This window comes from Struthio camelus, chromosome 22, assembly GCF_040807025.1.
Source record: "Struthio camelus isolate bStrCam1 chromosome 22, bStrCam1.hap1, whole genome shotgun sequence".
NCBI lineage: Eukaryota > Metazoa > Chordata > Aves > Struthioniformes > Struthionidae > Struthio > Struthio camelus.
In genome coordinates, this window is record NC_090963.1 from 118,585 (window position 1) to 139,080 (window position 20,496).

At 42.9% G+C, this 20,496-nt stretch overlaps 1 protein-coding gene across 3 annotated transcripts; it reads right to left on the bottom strand.

Annotated features, from left to right (window-relative positions):
• Positions 1 to 525: 525 nt before the first annotated feature.
• Positions 526 to 19,447, bottom strand: DDX6 (DEAD-box helicase 6). Of its 3 annotated transcripts, XM_068916597.1 has the most exons (15): positions 19,314 to 19,433; positions 18,091 to 18,298; positions 16,665 to 17,132; positions 15,011 to 15,074; positions 14,444 to 14,548; positions 13,045 to 13,174; positions 12,481 to 12,627; positions 12,135 to 12,229; positions 11,262 to 11,384; positions 10,651 to 10,779; positions 10,187 to 10,303; positions 8,464 to 8,527; positions 7,387 to 7,488; positions 6,321 to 6,500; positions 526 to 4,781 (listed from the first exon to the last, which is right to left on the bottom strand). In XM_068916597.1, the coding sequence occupies exons 3-14, from the start codon at positions 16,862 to 16,864 to the stop codon at positions 6,325 to 6,327; spliced, it is 1,452 nt and encodes a 483-aa protein (XP_068772698.1). In that variant the 5' UTR covers positions 16,865 to 17,132; positions 18,091 to 18,298; positions 19,314 to 19,433; the 3' UTR covers positions 526 to 4,781; positions 6,321 to 6,324. The 3 variants fall into 3 exon arrangements, with proteins under 3 accessions (XP_068772698.1, XP_068772696.1, XP_068772697.1); XM_068916595.1 differs by lacking the exon at positions 18,091 to 18,298 and having other exon boundaries at positions 19,314 to 19,447; XM_068916596.1 differs by lacking the exon at positions 18,091 to 18,298 and having other exon boundaries at positions 19,317 to 19,434.
• Between the last annotated feature and the right edge of the window lie 1,049 nt (positions 19,448 to 20,496).

The window sequence follows — 20,496 nt, forward strand, 5'->3', positions numbered from 1 at the left end:
CTGAAGAGGCGCCATGAGTTTTACCAGGATTTAAATCTATCGTAAGGTTGGCACTGACTTTAGTCTGCTTCAGAGCAATTAAAGCAGGTAAATTCAGACCTAACAGCTGAGGAGGCCATCCCACAACTACAATTCAGTCTGGGTAAACACAAACCGAGCGCCATGCGGACGACCTCAAAGAAGAAACCTCTCACGTTGTGAAAGTTTGGGCTAATACAGCACTGTAACCAAAAGGCAGGTAACGTTTACTAGTCCAGTTAAAGACTAGACGGGGGGGGGGGGGGAGGGGGTATTATACTGTGCAACCATATGCCATCTAGGCTAGATGGTCTGTACAAAGAGAGAATGAGCTCTTGAGCTAGGAGAGCTCTTCTTTTCTGAAGACTGACTCCTCCGCCTGACACATTTCTCCAAAACTAGTTCTGAACATTCACAGACACGTACGGAAGTTTTTTTTGTACCAAGGGAAGGTAAGCAAGCCTTTTGCTCAGCCCAGTTAAAAGAAAGGAATACCAAAAACCAATCTGGAGTTCCAGGGAGCTTTTATTGAGTTTAATTAACAAAATCAGGATTTTACCATTCATCTTTTCTGCACTCTGAACTCATGAAGCTCTTCACAAGTCAGTGTTGCAATGCACATACATCCACAGAAACACATTCTCAACAAAATTTCAGCTCCACTGGAGAGTTTGCCAATTACCGATTTAACAGAAAGCCAATTTTCCCCCTCCCTCCCCTGAATGTTTTGAAGGACTAGTCCATGTTGTTCTCTGGTTATCTGTAAAATACCAACGTCTTGACTAGGGATCAATGGATTATTACATCTCACTTGAATTCCTTTTTTTTTTTTTCTCTCCTCCTTGAAATAAAGTTCCAGTTTTTTTCAATAAAGGGAACAGTGACTATTTTCTTCTCCTGACACCCCTTTCCCATAATTATTGGTTAAAATACAGCAAGGCTGTATCTTAATAAACCCATCCCTCCCCCCACCCCTCCTTACCCTTCCCTAACTTGTCTACAGCAGAATTTAACAATGCTTCCATGTGGGGACATGTTAGCAACACAACAGTGAATTGAGCAAAACCTAAGGGATAATATCTGCCAAAGCCTTATTTTTTTTAAGCTCGGATGCACGCTCTTTGCTCCAGAGACTCAGCTTATTACAAAGAGAAATCCTGATTCAAAAAACAAACAAACAAAACAAACCCCTAGAAGTTCATAGAATCAGAACATTCCTTGCACAGACTACTTTTGCCAACCTTTACAGCAGCAGTCGTACTGCTAGAGTTCCTGGAAACAAAGTTCACAAAAAACCAACAGCTGCTTGGCCCCAATAGCATTACCCAGTCCAGTGCCAGCACGAGAACCACCATGAAGGTGACACTGGAGGTGCAGCATGGCAGTTCTGTAACCTCTAGAACAGGAACAGACGCAGGACGGCCGTCTGCTCACATCTGCATCCAGTCATTTGAAAACCTCAAGTGCGTGAAGCATTTTTAAATTCTTGGTGCAGACACCCTCCCCCATCCCACAGTAAAAATAAAGAACACAGGATCAGAATGAGATGATTTGATACCAACATGTACACAACATCTTTGTTTGAGCTTCCGTGTTTTTACCCACTACAATGTCACAGAGGGCAAAGGAAAGATGCTCCCATCTCATTCTGGAAATTAAAATACGTATTTGAGACCGACCCACCCCCCTCCCTTCGGTAAAAACCCTCCAAGGAACTGTAGTACCCTCTGAGAGCACGCACCCAGAGGCCAGCCTATAGTTTTTCTAGAATAAATTGACTGAAGATTTGCGCCACCCTCTTCACAGCCGTTTCACTCGGCTGTGAAGTTCCATTTCATCAGATTCACCGGGTGACACTTTTAGACTTCTGAGGGGAAAAATGCAGAGTACATCAGAATCTCATTAACTTCATCTTTGTCAGAGAAAGAATTTGACCTTGGGCTCATCACTGAAGGCAGAGACTAAGTCCAATCAATGCATAAATGTAATGGCTGCTATGTGACCAGTAGAAACAGGAGGTCACCAGGATTCTGAGGAAGCCAAGGTTTATACACACTCCTTACACAGGTAAGGGGAAGGAAAAAAAAAAAAAAAAGGACTAGGATTATCCAATTATCCTAGTCATCTGGAGCATCTTTCCATTTGCAAGATCGCATCTGTTAGAGATAGCCTATTCGCACCAAAAAATAGGCTGCTTCCTTCTTTACTGGAAGCCACCTAAAAATGGTGCCCCCGATAGTCTAGGTAAGTGCCAATCCTCAATTAGAGGCCAAGTTTAAAGTAATACTTTCAATTGAAAAGTTCTGTGCTTCAAGAGGGACCATCAAAGCATGGCACCAGGCTAACCTACGACAAATCCAAGCAGAGCACACACGTCTGATTCAGCATAGCTATCTTGTTCTTCTTATATGTGCATGCCCTGACAAGATACAAAACTTATTTACATTTTCCATGTCTTTGTTGCACTAAAATGATCCCTCTTCTGTCTCACTGGAAAATTATAAGCTGGCTGCAGTACAAGAGCAAGATTTTACTTTTGGTCAAAGTTACCACCCACAAACTCCCACCCCCCACCCCAAAAAAGCACCCCAAAATTGTTTACATTTAGTACCTGCCAGTCAGATGTAGCTGTGTGGCTCACAGAGTGTCTGTGACCAAGCTCTTGAGTTTGTACTCTAGTGCAGCATTTGCTACAATTATGGAGTCACTGTTGACAAAACAAAACAAAAACAAAAACCTCGAACACAAAAACCTTTCCATCTTGAAAAGTTGCTGCCAGGAGGCACCTGGTCTCTATTTATGATCCTCAAGGAAACCAGTGGGCAAGTCTGCCTGGTAGTTCCAAACAATTTTACTTGTATTTAAAAAAAAGAAGTCAAAACGGGGAGAAATTAAGAAAATTCCTGCATCCAGGTAAGCAAGCATGGTGTGAGTGCAGCATCTGTATACACAATGACTGAGCAAAAGGGATTGCATTCATCCAGGTGCCTCCTGACAGTGTTGTTGAACAGGCTAAAAGGGAATTTTAAAAGTTTACGGTTTTTGATTTGTCTCATTCCTTTTGCCTGTAGATCAGGCCAAACATCAAGCATGTTGGGAGGGGCACAATTTAAAGCAACACTACTTGACCAGAAAGCATTTTCCAGCAATATACAATGCAGAATGACAGATAGCAATTCATGCCAAAACAGAGAAGATGGCAAGCAGCTTTCTGCAGCTTCTGACATCAACAGGGGTTCGCCCTTACCTGCTTACAAGTCTCTACGGAGGTTGTTTTGGGCAGAAAATGCACAACACTGCAGGAGGTGAATCAATCCCATAAAGCTCCAGAACTGTCAGTTTATGCATGTAAATTGGTTTTCTATGGTTTCTTTCAAACCCAAATCCACACCTTATGCCTATACTGCTCAGCAACACTGACACCCGCTGGATTTCCCTCACGCCATGGTGGAACACAGGTCTTGGCCCCCTTCAGAGCTTATAAAGTTCCTGAAGTTTCTAAGGGGGAAATCGAAGAGCATCTCAAACTGGTTGAGCTACAGACTGAGGCCTTGCAGCCCCGCAAGTAATCTCTTCCGTAAGAGCGGTATAGGCCAGTGTTGCCAGCACCTGAGCAAACCTACCCTGACAAGGGACACTTGTAGAGGCCTGCTCTTCACGGAGGTCAGAGCAATTCTCATTGTTTAGTGTTGCAGAAAACTGAGCCCCTCTCATCTTTAGCTGCTCCCATAATCAGTCAAATCCCTTTAACCCCAGCAACCTTCATCAAAAAAAAGTTATATATGAACCCAAACAGAAAAAAAAAATCATATTTACAAAGTTTGTACAATATACACATCTGATTTTCTATGGGACACACTGCACCAGAGGAAAGAGGGCCATGGCTCTGAAACAAGTCTACATATCAAGTGCTGTAACTACTAATGGAGACTTACGGAAACCAGTCTTTAGTGTTCTGCTAGAGCATAGGGCTTTTCTTATGGCTCCTGCAAAGGATGACAGGCTACTCTTTCCTTCTGGAGCTATGATGCTGCACCTAAATCAGCCCAGATTTTTAGTTGGTTTTGTTTTAAATACAGGTATTTACAGTGTGGGTGAACTGCAGATGCATATCAACTCCTCCAATTAAAAAAAAAAAAAAAGTTGAACAAAAAAGTAGTATTACCAATACATTTCACCTCCCAGCCCTGGGCTTGAGTACTTGGGGAGGAGGAGAAGGGGAAGAAAGGGGAACTTTGACCTGAAACAAAAACGGCTGTTGATTCCTTGGGCTGTGTCGGAAAGGGGATGTTCTGAATGGTCTCATAGCATAAGGCACTTTGCACGAATAAGTAACAAGCTCTTTAGCTTAAAAACAGATGAGTAACCAGGGAGAAGTTGAAATGCACTCAGTCGGTGGTTGGAGAATTTGAAATAGCAGACAAGCCTGTGTTCATCAAGATTCTTCTCTTTTCAGGGTTTCTCTTCTTCCCTTGCTGCCCCTCCCACCCAAAGAAAAAAAATTTAAAACCAGCAGTTAGTGCAACTAATGTTCAATCAGCACACAGTGCAAACAAGTGGAAAAACAAAAAGATATTCCTCCTTTTATCTTCTTTCTTCCTTGCTGCCAAATTTAAAAAGAAAAAAGGCCGAGCTCTTTAGTCTTCATAGTTCCAAAATGAAAAGACGAAGAAAAACCCACAAAGAGAAGGGTATCCCCAAAGAAACGATGTGTCACAGATCTGGATCAAAGGGCTTCACCTTCTGGCATGTGTAATCAAAGCCTAAAAGAAAAACAAAAAACAAAAAACAAAAAACCCACAACACCTACAGTTAAATCCTTTTTATACATAACCCGAACTTCAGAAACGAATCACACTGACTATGTAGCATCTTTAGAAAAGCAAACGGAAGCTGAATCATTTGGAACGGCTCGGCTTCAACAATGCTTCCTGCTCAACAAAAGCATGGCATAGCGAATGCTGAGGACACATTCTTCCAACCAACAAAGGGGATGCTACTGTGCACAACAAGACCAGCAGCTGAGTCAACGGGCATGAAGAACTTCTCTAGCATGACAGAAAATCCAAGGCCAAGTTCATCAGCAATAAAAGTTGTCTCCAGGCAAAATTAACCTTACAGCTTAAAAAGATCCACTGCCTCTCAGAAACAGGTGCTGCAACTACCCAACTCTACCTATGGGGCTTGGCCACTCTGGTTTGCCTCCTTAAGGAAGTAGTATACTGATAGTTCTCACACAAGGTCATAACACCCCCCCCCCTTCCCCTTAGAGTAAGGCACCCAAGAACTTTCCCCAAGTTTGTTTTAATTAACAAGAAAAAAGGCATGGAGACAGCTCAGCCAGCAAAGCAGAGGCTGCAAATCAGCTTGGTGCGACTGATTAGAGCTATCCTTAAATGTTTTCAGAGAAAGGACATAGGTTCATTTTAACTTAATTTAGAAGCTTGCTTTTGCAGCAACTTTTTATCAGTTGAGAAGAATTTCAGTAGCCTTCTCAAGATTCCCCGATTCATGATTTCTAATAGAAGGGTACACACAAGAATTTCTTTCAACCCAAGCTGAATCATCTCATCTTGTACAATATAGTGTCTTTAATTAAAAAGAGATCAAACATCACCCTCTACAACTATTTTGCTCGGCTGCAACCTAGGGCAACTTTTCTTCTCACAAAAGGAACTGACTCAGCAATTCTTCCCAAAAAGTTATCAGCCACACTTAACAGTACCCTACAGCGAAACCTCATACTCCTTTTAAGGTAAGTAGACCTCAAGCGGCAATAAAGATGAACTACACCTTTGCTACTCACCCTTTAGTTGCAAGAGGCCCGAGTCAAATGATGTAAGCATCTTGTAGCTCAAATCTGTTCCTTTTAACTGACGAGGGGCTTAGGCTTTGTTGTTGCTGCTATGTGTCAAAGCAGCTGCCTCCTCTCATCACCTTTCTCATCACTGCTTGCCCCTCTGCCCCTCAGCTATTTCTCCTGTTAAGCTATGCCATACAGAAAGAACTCACAAGGCTACCAGAAGTTATCCGGGCCTCTCGAGCCCCCATTTCTTTAGTCTCCTTAACACATGCTCAGCATTTCAATTAAAATGACTAGAAGTAACTCCTCCCCCTCCCCTCTCTGCTTCACCACACTCACAGAATCCCTTCCATTGATAGACTATCTCAAACTCGTTTTCACATTCAGAGTCTCTTCAGCACATCACTTCACCCTCTTCCTCTCCAACAACATTCACATTTGTCAGCTCTTCTTTCATCCAACATGACTTCTGCACTCAGGAAGACATTTACATACGCACATGGTTATGGTTTCTCATCTTCTACAGGTTCACTGTGGTATTCCGCCACATACAGGCTCTTGTCAATGTTGCTTGGTATGGGTTTAATTTCAGTTCCCAACTGCTCCTCAATACTTTTCAGGTTGAATCGATCATCATAGGTGATCAAGTTGATGGCCAGGCCAAGATGACCAAAGCGACCTTGGGAAGAGAAAGGAAAAAAAGAAAACCTGAATAATAAAAGGTTCATTGAAAAAGTCCGCAGGCCCTGGCGTGATCCACATTGTTCTCTGATGATAAGAGCGAGCCCAGACCCTGCCACAGGGTTCTGCAAACTTCACATCACCTGTCGCTGCGGAGTTTCACACTGCTATAGGAATGAGAAAACCCAAGAGGCTAAAGATGTTCCAAATGAACATACCTATTAGTTACAAACTAAAAGCCTTTCACTACTGCAGATGTGCGTCCAGCCTTTACTCAATAAGTGTTCTTGCTGCAGAAAAGCATAGGTGTTGTCAATGATTAAGTTATGTAACAGACAAGAAGAGAAAAGGTATGCTTCTCTCTCAGAAGGTGCTTTCATCTCTTCCCCCTTCTCTCCTCCCAGCAGTATGATACTAGCCTGAAATACTAAGTCCATGTACACTGAGTCCCATCATTTGCTACCTTTTTCTCAGCAATGTATTTTGCTGTTGTCCAGACATTACAAACACTTTGGAGCACCCGCAGAAGAAAACTATGCTTAAGATACCACAGCAGCTCAGTTCTCAGAACTGAATTTTCCCCAAACTGCAAACAGAAGCACCAGTAAGTCTCTTGAGATTAATGAAAAAAGGGTATATTTTACTGTAAACTGTTCAAGCCAGTTTCAAGAGCACAGGCATTTATTCAGACTTTTTGTCAAGATAATCAACTCAGACAATACCTGAAAACGCATACGGCTGTCTCTCTGAAGCAAGTATGATGCTAGAAATTTGTCAGAAAATCAGAGCTGCTTAAAGTAATTCTCCGATAAGTCAATTCAAGTCTAAGAAAAAAAATCACAGTTACTAGCTAAGTTTTCCCTAAAAAACGCTTCTTCTCTCACCTGATCTGCCAATGCGATGGAGATACGTCTCTGCCAGCTTTGGGAAATCAAAGTTTATCACCACATTCACAGCTTGGATATCAATACCTCGGGTAAACAGATCTGAAAGACAATCCAGGTCATGAAGAAAGTTAATTTCAACAAGATCAAATGCTGACAGAATTTGAGGTGGAAAGATTAAGAATAACAAACAGTAGCTTGCACTAGTTTCTAAATATAAACCTCTCGTATTGTGACATTTTATATAGAATTCTGTTCTGGCTTCTAATCACTCTTTATCCTTTTTAAGCATGAAAAATAGAAGAAAAACGACAAAGACAGCAGATTTTAAGATCCATGCAGGAAAAGCAAGCAGCACCAAGCCCACTTTTCCAGGTTAGATTATTTTTGAGCTTTTTTTTTTTTTTTTTTTTAAATAAAAGCATCTCCTTATCCATGAGGTGCATTGCCATTGTCAGGACAAATTCAAGATCTAAATTATGCCCAATTAGCTTAACTGTTCCCCCCCCCCCCCAAACACACACACCCCCCTCTAATGATTTTTTATTAAGATCACCCAGATACATGTAGCTATCAGCAGATAGTGCTATGTTATTACCCAACCAGGCTGTGCAATGAAGAATTCAGATAATACACAAGCCAATCAAAACTGCAAAACATTTAGAAAAGATGAGCTATAAACATCCCAAAAAAATCGGTAAAACGTACTCTGGTGATCTTAGTTGCAGACGAGGAGTCCTGCCTACAGTTCTGCTGTTATTTCATAAAGCTCTGGCCCAACAACTTAAAGGGCTCTCATGCGTGAAAATATACAGGGTACATTACTCATTAGGAGGGAGCAGTTACAGTAACAGGATTTGCTAGTAAGTTGCACCTTCACGGTTTCTCACAAAAGAGAAAACATACAAGCCTTCAAGAATATCTTTACTCTACTACATACAAGCTTGACAAAATTCTCTTACCCAAACCTCTTATTTTGCTTTATTTCAAATCAAGTTATCCCTTAGGTAAGAGTTAACGGCTACTCCACCTTTTATTGCCACCTTCCAAAAAAGAAAAGTGTTTAAGAACTCTTACCAGTGCAAACAAGATTGCGGCATAAGCCATTTCGGAAATCGTGGAACACACGATTGCGGTGTTCCTGGAAAGAAAGAAAAGCTCAGCTGTGACTTTCAGGTAGATACTGAAGTTATGAACATTGAACTTCGATCCAGTGCATCCCTACCCCTCGTCATTACTGAGAACAACTGAGTCACAACAAAACTATTAGTACATATTTCTTAGGACTTCTTACCCACATGCCCTAAAGACCAAAGAGACCCTCGTAGGCACCGCTTTTAGACGAAGACACAAAACTAACTGGGTTCAAAACCCTCACGCACTTCCCTCAGTCAGCTCAAAATAGGAGTATTTTAAGTAATTATTCAGTTAAACCTACATAAAGGAAGTTAAATTAACTGTAGACTTGTACTAATAGGAATGGCATCAAGTAACAAAGCGGCCTCTGTAGTAAATACCCCTGCCTTAGCCTCCCCAATAAGAAACATCTCATACCAATTTCTGCCAGCATTAAGCACAGGAACTAGCATACATGAAAGCACAAGAAATCAGCTAGGACTGTGTTTTATGACATAAAACAGCTAGGACTGTGTTTTTGGCTCCATGGAAATACAATTTTACCAAATAAAGTTTTCTTTGCTCAAATTTTATTTTCATTTCTGGTATTCTGACTACTGTCTCCCTCCAGCCCCCTGCTAAATTCCATACATGCTTTATTCATTTTATGTGCTAGAATTCAATTTGTGATTATTTGCATTAAGTATGGAAACGCTTCTCTTCTAAAAACTGAATTTTGCACTAACTTTGTTTTCCACTGAGTATTTTTCATTACTGATTCAGAATTTGTGATGGGAGGAGTCAATATTCTCTAAAGACTCTCCCCCTCTGACAAATAAGTCATTTTGGCCATGCTAAGATTAAATTATATCCCTCTGAGAGGGTGAAACACACACCTGAAATGAACAAATTGCAGCCTTCCACACAAACACACCTCACATTTTGCCACAAAGATCAACTAATAACTAACCAAAAAAAGAAACCCATTTGCAAATTCTCAACACCAATGAGGCGTCTATTTCTGTCTGAATAATTACCGGTCTGCTTATGGCCCAAGAAACATTTGCTTTGCTTGTCAGTCCAGTGAACAGCAAGCTAGATCTCATCTGAAGCTTTTATTGGAATTTACTCTAGCTTATAAATATGGAAAAATACTTCAAAGTACTATTGTGTTACAAGAGGCATTTGAACCTTTTGCTAACGTCACTTAGCGCACTTGCTGGTAACAAGGTAACAGAGCATGAAGCTAGAGAACACGAGAACTAATCTACAGTCAAAGGAATCCCTTGCGCCAGTTAAGCTACATTGGTATTTCGCATAGTTTACACCAAAGCCACGGGTACAAGTCATTATGTACCAATTGGGGCTGTCACCAAAAATTTTCATCAAAGCCGCTGCCCCAACTTACTGACTCCCCTGTATACATAGGGCAAGATTTACTACTGTTTGCATATCCACACCAAGCACCAAATCACCCACCACGGCTCCCCATGCTGGCAAAAGGGAGACAGCAGCAATAAAAACTGTCTTCTGCCAGCAGCTTGTGCTTATACCGGATTCAAGTAACCTGACCGGAAGAACTCCTGAGTGATCAGCTACACTAAGCCTGGGAAGAAACTTACCTCAGGCACGGAGTAGAAGGGGAGGGAGGGAGATAGATAAACTACCGTAACTCCATACTCACCTGCCTCATTTTAGCATGGATATAGAAGCAGGAATAGCCCAACTGGGAGATCTTTTTGGCTAGCAATTCAACCCGTTGAGAGGAGTTGCAGAAAATGATCGACTGGTTAATCTGGAGCTGAACATAAAAGTAACGTGTTCAGTAACCGTAGCGTTTTACTAATGAGCGGTCTAAGACATAAGAACTCTTAAGTCGTTTCTAGGAAGGCGGCAAAACAGGTATGCCGCAGGTAACCTAAACAGTACATATTTTTGCACAAAAATTAGTATCGTTCCAGAACGTGAAGTTACAGAACAAGCAGCACGTATTTTTAGCTTCAGCTTATACAGTAAGGTCAGCACTTTTTGGCATGGAAAAAATAATAAAAAAAAACATAGCTGGCCAATCTTTATTACCCTAAACCTTATTCTTTGCTTTCAAGGAAAAAAGCTTCTGTACGTCCCTTACCAAATCCTATTGCTTACCCTGGAAAACAGCGTATTGAGGCAGTGTACTTTCTGACGCTCAGTTACATAGGCATAGTACTGGGTAACTCCCTTCAAGGTCAGCTCCTCCATCAGATTAATCTCATATGGTTTCTGCAAATGGGAATTCTAAAAGAGAGAATTTCAAGCTACAGATAAAGCAGGCATATCCACGTGCAAAACAGCGAAAGGACTTCTCATCCTCAGTGCATTAAGTTTCTCCCTGGCAAGTATGCACCACATAGCCACTCTCAGGCTACACATACAACAAATAAGGTGTGTAAAATGTCACAAAGTATTATTTATAAATCTAAGGCAACAGAGCAGGCCAGGGAGCAGCACCTCTTGGAAGCAAATCAGTGCAGATTGCATGTAACCACTATATAAAAAGTAAAACGGTGCCTTTTATGCAAGAACTGTGCTTATCTAGCTTTCCCGTTACTGTTCTTTAATAAAGTGGCAAAACTAATTTGACACTTCTGTTCTCGATTTAGAACAGGTAAAGCCTGCATGCATAAGTAAGTGAGCACTAACAGTTATGTATCACTCATTCACGCACTTTGTGTGCCAATCACCACGATCAATGTGTTTATGAATACATCTGCACCTACCATGAACTTCTGTACACTCAGAGGGAAAGTGGCTGAGTAGAGCAAAATCTGTCTGTTTTTAGGTAGCGTGAGAATAATGTCCTCCATTATTTGAACAAAGTCTTGAGACAGCAACTTATCCGCCTGTAAGAGAAGAGGAAGCAAATCAATTTAATGGTGCAAGCTTCAATCTTCTAGTCATATTTCATCGGAAAAAAAAACAAAACATCCAGAGTATTCTACCTGTCTTTGTGAAGCACCTGCCCCAAATCCTAGTAACATGCTCCAAAAAGTTTAATTTAGCTGCTACAGATGGGATTCTTTTTTTGGTTATCCCAGAGTAAGAAAAAAAAAATTTTTTACCTTTTCTGGTTTTCAGCACCTGGATTTAAACAGAATCAATCTGAGGAACAACAAACAGCACGGGAATCTACACTGAAAGCAGCTACCAGGGTTCCTACCAGATTCGTCAAAGAGCTTTCACACAACTATCTTCTCAACCTCTCATTCAGAAACTTGTGCTCTAATGGATATTCATACATCAGCTTTTATAAAATTATGTTGCAAGCACAACTCATCTTACTATAATCTGAAGTCAAATGAAGTACACTCCCTCACTTCAGAACAGGCTGTTAACCTATCCCATAGGAATAGCAAGGAATACACGAAATGCAATTTTTTCTAAGTTGCTTTGCTAAAAGATTCACCCAAAAGATCCAGATGCAGATCAATAATTTTGCCAAAACACTTTCTCAGAACAATTCAAAAATGGATTAACTTTACAGTGTCTCTAACCAAAGTTTTATTGCTGTGCATAACAAGGAGGCTCGCTGAAATACATCATTGCTTTAATTCAGTGTTAAAATTCCAAAACGTTTAACATGAGCAACTTGCCTCATCCAATACTATCATCTGGACATGCTCAACCTTTGCTACTCCTTTCTTGATGAGATCGAGAATTCTCCCAGGGGTAGCTATCACCACATGCACTGTAAGTTTGGAAGAGCAAAAAGGTTAGGTGACTAAAATAATGCAAAGAGTTTCTGGCGGTCACAGCCAGGTTTCACATGAACAGTTTGAGAGAACAACCACCGTACACACACAGTGAATAAATGCTATTAGAGTCTGCTCTGTGACAGGCAAACAGCAACACGTGAACAACTCAAAGGCAGAAATTCCACTGCCACATTTTAAAAGTTGTGAATAAACAGCAACTGTAGCATAGCAAAAGTTCTCCAACCTGTATCATCAAGCCTCATAATGTCATCCCGCAAATTGGTTCCTCCTGTTGTTGCCATCACTTTGGCACCTCCCATGTGTTTGCTGACTTGGATACAGATTTGACTGACCTGCAGGGCTAGCTCACGGGTGGGAACAATCACCATTGCTGAAAGTTAAAAGTCTCAATGTGAGTTACTAATAACACATTTATCTGAAATACTTATCCTTAGAGCAGATACAGACTTTAGGAGTGCTACATTCCTTGATAATCCCCTTCTGCCTTAGGCCCCCAGCCACCAACCACACTTGCTTAGCACTCCAAATCCACTCTTCAGGACAAGATAGCAAAGGACAAGATAGCAAAGTTCACAGGACATCCTCCATTTCAGATTTTTGAAAGCCACTGTGGGACTTTTAAAATTCCACCTTCTCTCCACCACTCCCCATAGCTTTCTTTGAAAATGCGAGCAGAAAACCTACACTTCTGAGAGAATTTCAACAATCAGTTTTAGATTCAAGTGTGCTAAATAGGTAACCAATACCATTACCCACATGGAGCTCATCAAAATCCATCTCAACTGACCTTGTATATTGTCCTTCTTTAAGTCTAGCCGTTCAAGTAAGGGAATGAGGTAGGCTCCACTCTTGCCTGTTCCATTTTTCGCTCTAGCCAAGATATCCCTACCAGATAAAGCAATGGGGATGCTCTCCTCCTGAAATGCAATGACAGTTGGTGCACGAGCAATTACAAGCCATGCTCACTTAAGAGCCTAGCAGAAGTCAACTCCCCTCACTAACAGTATCACTTTAAGTCTATTTTTCCCATAAGCACAATACCCTACAGCTGTGTATTCTAGCCTCCTGACAGGAAGGAGTTAAACCTATCAGGAAAGAGTTCCCCCAACAAAGCAATAGTTCTGCTTCCACTATCTCATTTAACACCCTCGTTTCCCCTGGTCATAAGGGAATCAGCAACCAGGTACTGTGTGGATGTTTAAACCTATATTGATGGATTAGAAAAAAGCGAAAAATTAGAAAAAAAGCGAGGACACAGAGTCACTAACTCACTCCTCCCATGCAAAAAGATAACCATCTATATCTTGACATGAGAAACGTTTCAGCTCACGCAGTTTCAAACCTGCATGTTTCTGGGACATATCTATCACAAAAACCAGCAGGCTTTCCTTCTGAAACTTCAGACATCTAAACACAGTCCTAAACCTTGCTTTCTTTTATAGCAACCTCTAAACAACCCAAGCCCCTCAACTTTGTCACATGGGAAAGGCAGCAGGTCAGAATCTCTGTTAAAGCACTTAATTTGACTAAAAGCCATGGCTTTTTCTGTGCCTTAAGCAGATAAAATGGACCAGCTGTGTCAACAATAATCCTCCAAAGAGCAATTAAGAGAGAGTGCAAAAATCTCCCAAAGTTTGCATGTCAGCAACATTAAGAACGAGCATTAAAAGCCAGATGGAGGGACAGAAAGGTAAATTTGCTAACATATTAACCTCCCTCCTATATCTTCTACTGTGCCTCCTTCCAGATGCTTAAGATTAAAAAGCGTGATAGAGTTGTACAGATATCTTTGTAACAATTAACGACTTGCAACCTATGGCAGGCAAGTCAAATAAAAGTTTCCAAAAAACGTACAGAAAAAGCATTGTTCTCACGGGAACTATTTGTTTGTTTGAAGGATGCTGCTGAACAGGGGATTAAAATACTAACGTCTCTACAGGGAAAAGGAAAATCAAAACAGTTTCTTTAAAGCATAAGTCAGTCCCATTTCTATGGCACTCAGTGGCTAAGATTTAGTTTGGTGTAAGAATTTCTCCCTTTCCCCAAAGTATCACCAAGTTCTACTGTCCAATCCCCCAGTCTTCCCAAATCCTGACATGATTATCCAACGCTTAAGTGGGAATAAAAATTTCAATAAATTATTACAAATTAAGCTGCTGCTTATAACCAGTCTGCTTTGTAACAACCTGAATAGGAGATGGTTTTTCCCAGCCCATTTCAAAAATTCCCATCAGCAACTCCCGTTTCAAACAGTAATCTTCAAACTCGTTTCCTTTTGTGGAGGTCACATCCTGAATAATCAAAAAAAGCACATCCAAAAGATTAGGTCACAGAAGCCACAGCTGTAGATTGGTCTGACTCGATGAGAGATTACTTATGCAGGAAGTACACAAAGCACGTTCCATTACTATGTAAGAGTTCCCACTAATCTATGCAACAACACAATGGAGAAGTAAATATTAGCTTTCTGGCAACTGTGAATATGCACCGACACCTTTTGATCTGCTTTGCAGGAGACACTGAGAATCAATCTCATGCGACAATACTCAAAAAAACCCAAAAATATAATGCAAATTTGAAGCTTTACAAGAGAAACATCTCTCCATGCAACTGTAAGAACGCACTAATCTTCCTTTAGAAATAGCAAGAACTGAATTGCTTTTGAAACTCTGCTTAGGAGAAATATTTTGTCAGTGCAGTCTCTCCTACGTCTTTTTCTTCAAAATTTATTCTTACAATTCAAACATTCTTACCGAAGTTTTGATTCTCAAATCCTTTGGAGGGAGTTTTAAAGTCTTCTTCCAGTCATCACCAGGTCTATGACAAAACAAAAAACAAAAAAACAAAACAAGAAAACATCCCACTGTTTTAAATATTTCATTTTGTTTTTTGATTTTCTTAGCAGCAGTTTTAAGAAGTAGTATTTTCACCTCTGGGAGACTAAAAGCATCTAAACATATGAGCTCATGTCTTCTCTGAGCTAAGCTGGATGCAACAGGCAGGAAACCGTAAATAGAGAAATTCAGCAGTCTGCCAAGTCCAAAAAAGAATTTGTGAAATCTTTATCCAGTCACGATGCAAGTCCCATTTTTAAGGCACTATATTAAACCAATAGAACATCGATTTAAAAATGGAGCACTGAATTAGTCATAAAAAGAAACTGGCTATAATCAATGCACATAAGTATTTCACCAGTTGGAAACAAACAAATAAAAAAAAAATCCGAAAAACAAAAATCTCTTGCCCAGGTATCATCTGGTCTTAATTTAGAAATAACGTGTGCAGATAAACACACTTTCTGGGAGACACTTAAGTAATACACACGTGTCACTAGTCCATCAAATTTTGCCTTCTACTCTCAATGGAATTTAGACACCGGCCCTTTCTCAAAAGTCACTGCACACACAGTAATGCACAGAAGAGAACAAGGTCTTTTCTTCCTCACTGCCAGTTGCAAATGAACTTTGATTAGTTTAACCCACTAGTTTGTGCTCAGATCAACTCACTTTATGAAAAAACAGAAGCAAATCAAGCAAACTTTACAAATCAGAATAGTCCACTATGTGCTCTATTATTACATCCAGCATTTTCTTCACAAATAACTGATAACAAAATACCAGATTGTTTTTTATTCTGGGTAACCATTGGGGGGGGGGGGGAAGAGTCCCACGTTGCTGTACTGCGTGAATCTTCCAAAACCATGAGAATTTCCAACCAGTATATTCATGTTTTATTAGCATAGTTCCAAAAACAGTTTGATGGGAGGACAGATAAAAGCAATGTAGAATATCATAATGGAACCATAGTAGTTTGACTCGGATTCTGACTAATGAAAAACCGTATAGTGTTCCATTGCGGAGAGTGCACACTACTGTTTAATTCACAGAACTTAATGGGAAAAGTGACTTGCTTAAGATGAATGAGAAAAGATAACTGATTTTAAAGAATTTCTCACCATGACAGACATCTACAACAAATAAATGAAAACCACACACAACTAGGCTAAGGCTACGTGGTACTTCCTCCTCTGTCTTAAATCTCAATTCAGTTCCTTCACGCTCCCCAATTCCCTTCTCCTACTGCTTGCAACAAGCAAAGGAAACAGGATGATGCTGCTCAGTCTAGTGCTACTTTTGTCAAGTGACTATATGCTTTGAAAAACAAAGTACCAAATTCAATTTTCACAACTACTAAATTACTAAAGACCACTGTCAGAGAGACGCTCACACCTGAAAATCCTTTCTTTTTTTAAATGCATGTCACAGGACACCTCTGTCACCAATATCATAAAACAATAGAATAAAAAACTTTTTAAATACAAGAAACCAATTACACTTTCCCATGCATGAAATTTAAATGTTATTTTTACGTCAGCTAACGTTATTTAGTATTTACATGAATACTTACTTAATAGTGGTGGTCATACTCTGTGCTTGCTGTTGAGTGCCGTTATTGATTGTGTTGGCATTTTTCAGCTGGTTCATCTGTTGCTGAGTCTGTGTGCCTCCACCTCCTGGGCCCCCGCTGGGTTTAACAGGGCCTCTCAACTGCCCATTCTGACTGGATAGACCCATTATAACAGGGTTCTCTGTTCTGGCCGTGCTCATGTTTTTATTTTTAAAGATGTCTTTTTAGACTTCAAAACTTTGAAAGTCAGTACAGAAACTGTAATAACAGTTTATTAGACTCTCCAAAATGAAGAGATAAATAAGTCTTGCTCAATATATGAGTCCTTTATTGCAATGCAGGCAAGCACCTGTAAGTCACTCAAAAGTAAAGCAGTAACTTGCTCTGATGCACTGTGGATCAACTTTTTTTTTTTTAAAAAAAGCCCTCTAACAAAGTTGAGTTATATCCAAATTCACTTGCTTCAATCTGAAAAAGAAGCAGATGACAACAATTAATATGTGGATTTCTTGCCTATGGAATTTGCATCTGTTTATATTGTAAAACTGCCTGCAATAACATGCATTACCTAAAAATCACTTCTTCTCAGGCAGCATGCAACACAAAGTACCTGCTTTTCTATTTCCTCGGTTTAAGTACCCCAAACACACCAAACTGTTTTCCCTTGCTATAAAGCTGAGTGCAACACTGTAGGTCACCGGAGATCATTTTGTGAACTTTCAGCAGCCTTCCTGGGATTAATCACTTGAAAAATACTACCTAGCCCCCTTGTAAAGTAGGCATGAATTATATCAGCTGCTTTGCCTATCCTTGAAATGCACCCACCTTTGGGACACAGCAGAGCAGCCATAAAACACTAAGCAACAACATCACACAGAAGTTTATGACAGAAAGTAAGACCACAATATCGAATGGACATTATAGGCAGAATTCAAAAGACCCTTAAGATACTCTGACTTGTCCTTTCAACTAGAAATAGGAATGATGACATACCATCTTAAAAACCCAACCAACTACAGGAGTGACTTGGAAGTTTTCCCTCATCCACCCCCAAAAATTAGTTTAGTCAGCTTACTTTAAACCAATACCCAACTTAAACATTTATAAATCATTCAGAAGAGCAAAACTTATGACATCATCAAGCTGAACTGACAGCAGCTTCCTGCTTTGTTAAGTCTAAATGACTGCACCTAAACTGTTCTTTCATCTCTAGTCTGAAGCAATGAATAAACACATGTACACTAGGTACGCAGCTTCCTGCTTGTGTGCTGCATGACGTTACATTCCAGCTGTCACTAACAATCCATACCGCGCTCAAAAGATAACATTCGAATGCGTAACTTGACAGTGACGTCATACTTAACAAAAGAGTCGACAAAAACATATGCAGATAATATAAAGCTTGTATCTTACATATAGCACGTACATGGCCAGAGTTGAAAAACTCTTCTTATGATGGTAATAGGGAGCCAAGACACTCCCTAGTCTAAAACTTTTTTAGAGGAACAGAAAGTAGGCTTGCAGGTAACATTTCTCATTGCAAAGCATCTGCATCTTGGGACAATACAAAGGGAAAACCAGCAGGCTGATGATTGCCAAGTTCAACGTCCAAAAAAATGCATACTCCTCAGCGACTAAAACACAGATTTAAAACAGATACTGGCATCTGAAGTTTAAAGTGACATAAATACTATACTTAGGAAAGCAGATAGAAACGGAATTCAAACTCTTCTCGAATTGTTCAGCTGTTTCCCAGCGTATTGATTATAGCTTCATAGCATAACTTCAAGCTTATTAGAATTAAGATTATTTCCTAGTTAGTTTCCTGGCTAGAAGCACGGTTTAAACATCTTCTTTGAAAAGACAGCCCCCCTTAACCTTACTTTCACACCCAAACGGACGAGTCACCTAAAAACTCCGGATACACCAACAAGAGTTCCTCCAATGTTTTTATTAAAGGGAGTTCTAGTCCTCTAGCCTCCCTCGTTCGTGCTCATCCTTTGAAAGGCAGCACACAACCTCCCCAGGCCCGGCACACCTCCACGTCCAAAACAAGCAGCGCCACCATTTCACAAACTGGCGGTCCGACCGCAAAGAGGCCCCCGCACCCCGGGCTTCCCCTGCCGAGGCAGCCCACGTAGGCAGGCGCGGCAGCCGCCCCCCGGCCGCTCCCTCCTCCGCCGGCAGCAGATACGACACACCGCTCCGCGGCCCAGCCGGGCGGCACAAAGCGGCCGCCCAGCCGGCCCCGCCGCGGGAACCCCCGCGGCGCCCATTGTTGCCGCCACCCCGGGCCAGGCCGCAGCGCGGCGTCGCCCCGGGCCCGGCGGCGGGGCCGCGCCGCCCGCGCAACGCAGCTGCGCCATACCGGCACCTCCCGCCCGCGAACAATGGAGAAGCGCCCGCTCGCCCGCGGCCCCGCCGCTCGGGCCGGCAGCGAGCGCCGCGGCCGCCGCCGCGCCGCCGCCGCCTCCCGCACCGCCCCGGCCGCAGCCGCCCGGCCCGCGGCCCCTCAGCGCCGCCAGGCCCGGGCCAGGCCCCGCCGCTCCCGCGACGCGGCGCAGGCCGCGAGGCTCGGCCGGGCGGCGGCGGCCTCCATTGCGCTCCCCGCGGCCCCGCGCCCGCCCCGGCGCCCTGGCCCGTCCTCACCGCCACCAGCCGCGCTCCCCCCTCGCTCAGGTATAAAATCCTCTCGCTCCCCCTTGGTGCCTTGTTATGGCGACTCGACGCTCCAAGATGGCGGCTTCCTCCTTCCTCCCGTGCGCCCTCCCCCTCCCGGCAGGGCAGGCCAGGCCCCGCCCCGCCCCGCACGCGCGGACGCACGCACGCAGGCACGCGCCGCGCCGCGCCGCGCCCCGCCCCTGCCGTGCGTCAGCGCGGGGCGGGGCCGGGGCGAGGGGGCGGGGCCCCGGCCTGCCGTTGCGGCTGGCGCTGGGGGTGCCTCCTGGGCACCGCCGCCTTCCCTTCGGCCCTCGCGGCCCCGGCCCCGGCCCCCCCTTGGCTGCCTCCCGCTGCCCGCCCGCCGCGCTGGGCAGCAGCTCTCGGCCCGGCGGTCCGCGCGGCCGGCGCTGCTGCGGCTCGCAGAGGCGCCCAGCTCCTCCCGAAGGAGCTGCGCCCTGTTCTCCTCCAGGGACGGCCCCCGGCTTTCACTCCTTATGAAGAAGGTCCAAAGCCGGGCTGAGCTCAAAACTCCTTCCTTCGCGACTCCATCCCTAGCTTCCTTCTTTCAGCACCTCTTGCCGCCCCCCGTTTTCCTCTCCTTTAGTGAGCTCTGCACCTGCTTTACCATCCTGAACTAGGAACTTTCCCTATGGCTCTGTATCCGCGGTTCGGCCGACATCCAGAGAGACCTGATTCACTGCGCTGCCGTTATCTGCGAAGCCATCTGCCTTGCAAGAAAAAGGAAGTAGGAGGCGAGCGTGTTACGATCTACCTTTGCTAAGCGTGGGTCGCATTTTATACTGCGTTCATTCAGTTCCAGGCCCTCTGATGTGCAAAACACGCGCTGAGCCCTGCGCGTTATTTAGATCAGAGAGACAGGTCTGCCGTGGACCGGATCACGTTCCCTCCCTTCTCATTTGTTATTCTCGACTGACATGGCAGCGCTCCTGCACTGAGAGATACGCACAGATCATTGCTGCTAGACCTGCAATTTCATGCTCCAGTTCTTTTAGTGTTCTGGGATGGAGATTATACAGTCACTGTCCGTGTACACTTGGAGCGATCTGCATTTTGCTTCCCCCTCAGATGTGGCAATTTCCATTTCCACATCCTCATTTCTCTTGAGCCATCCTGCCTTTTTGCCTGTTCTTTTCACTAACAAACACAAAAT

Coding starts and splice junctions, on each gene's coding strand:
- DDX6 (XM_068916595.1), bottom strand. CDS start 16,864: ATGAGCACGGCCAGAACAGAGAACCCTGTTATAATGGGTCTATCCAGT. Junction 12,628..13,044: donor AAAGAAGGACAATATACAAG/GTCAGTTGAGAT, acceptor TTTAACTTTCAG/CAATGGTGATTGTTCCCACC. Junction 10,304..10,650: donor TCAATACGCTGTTTTCCAGG/GTAAGCAATAGG, acceptor TTTTATGTTCAG/CTCCAGATTAACCAGTCGAT.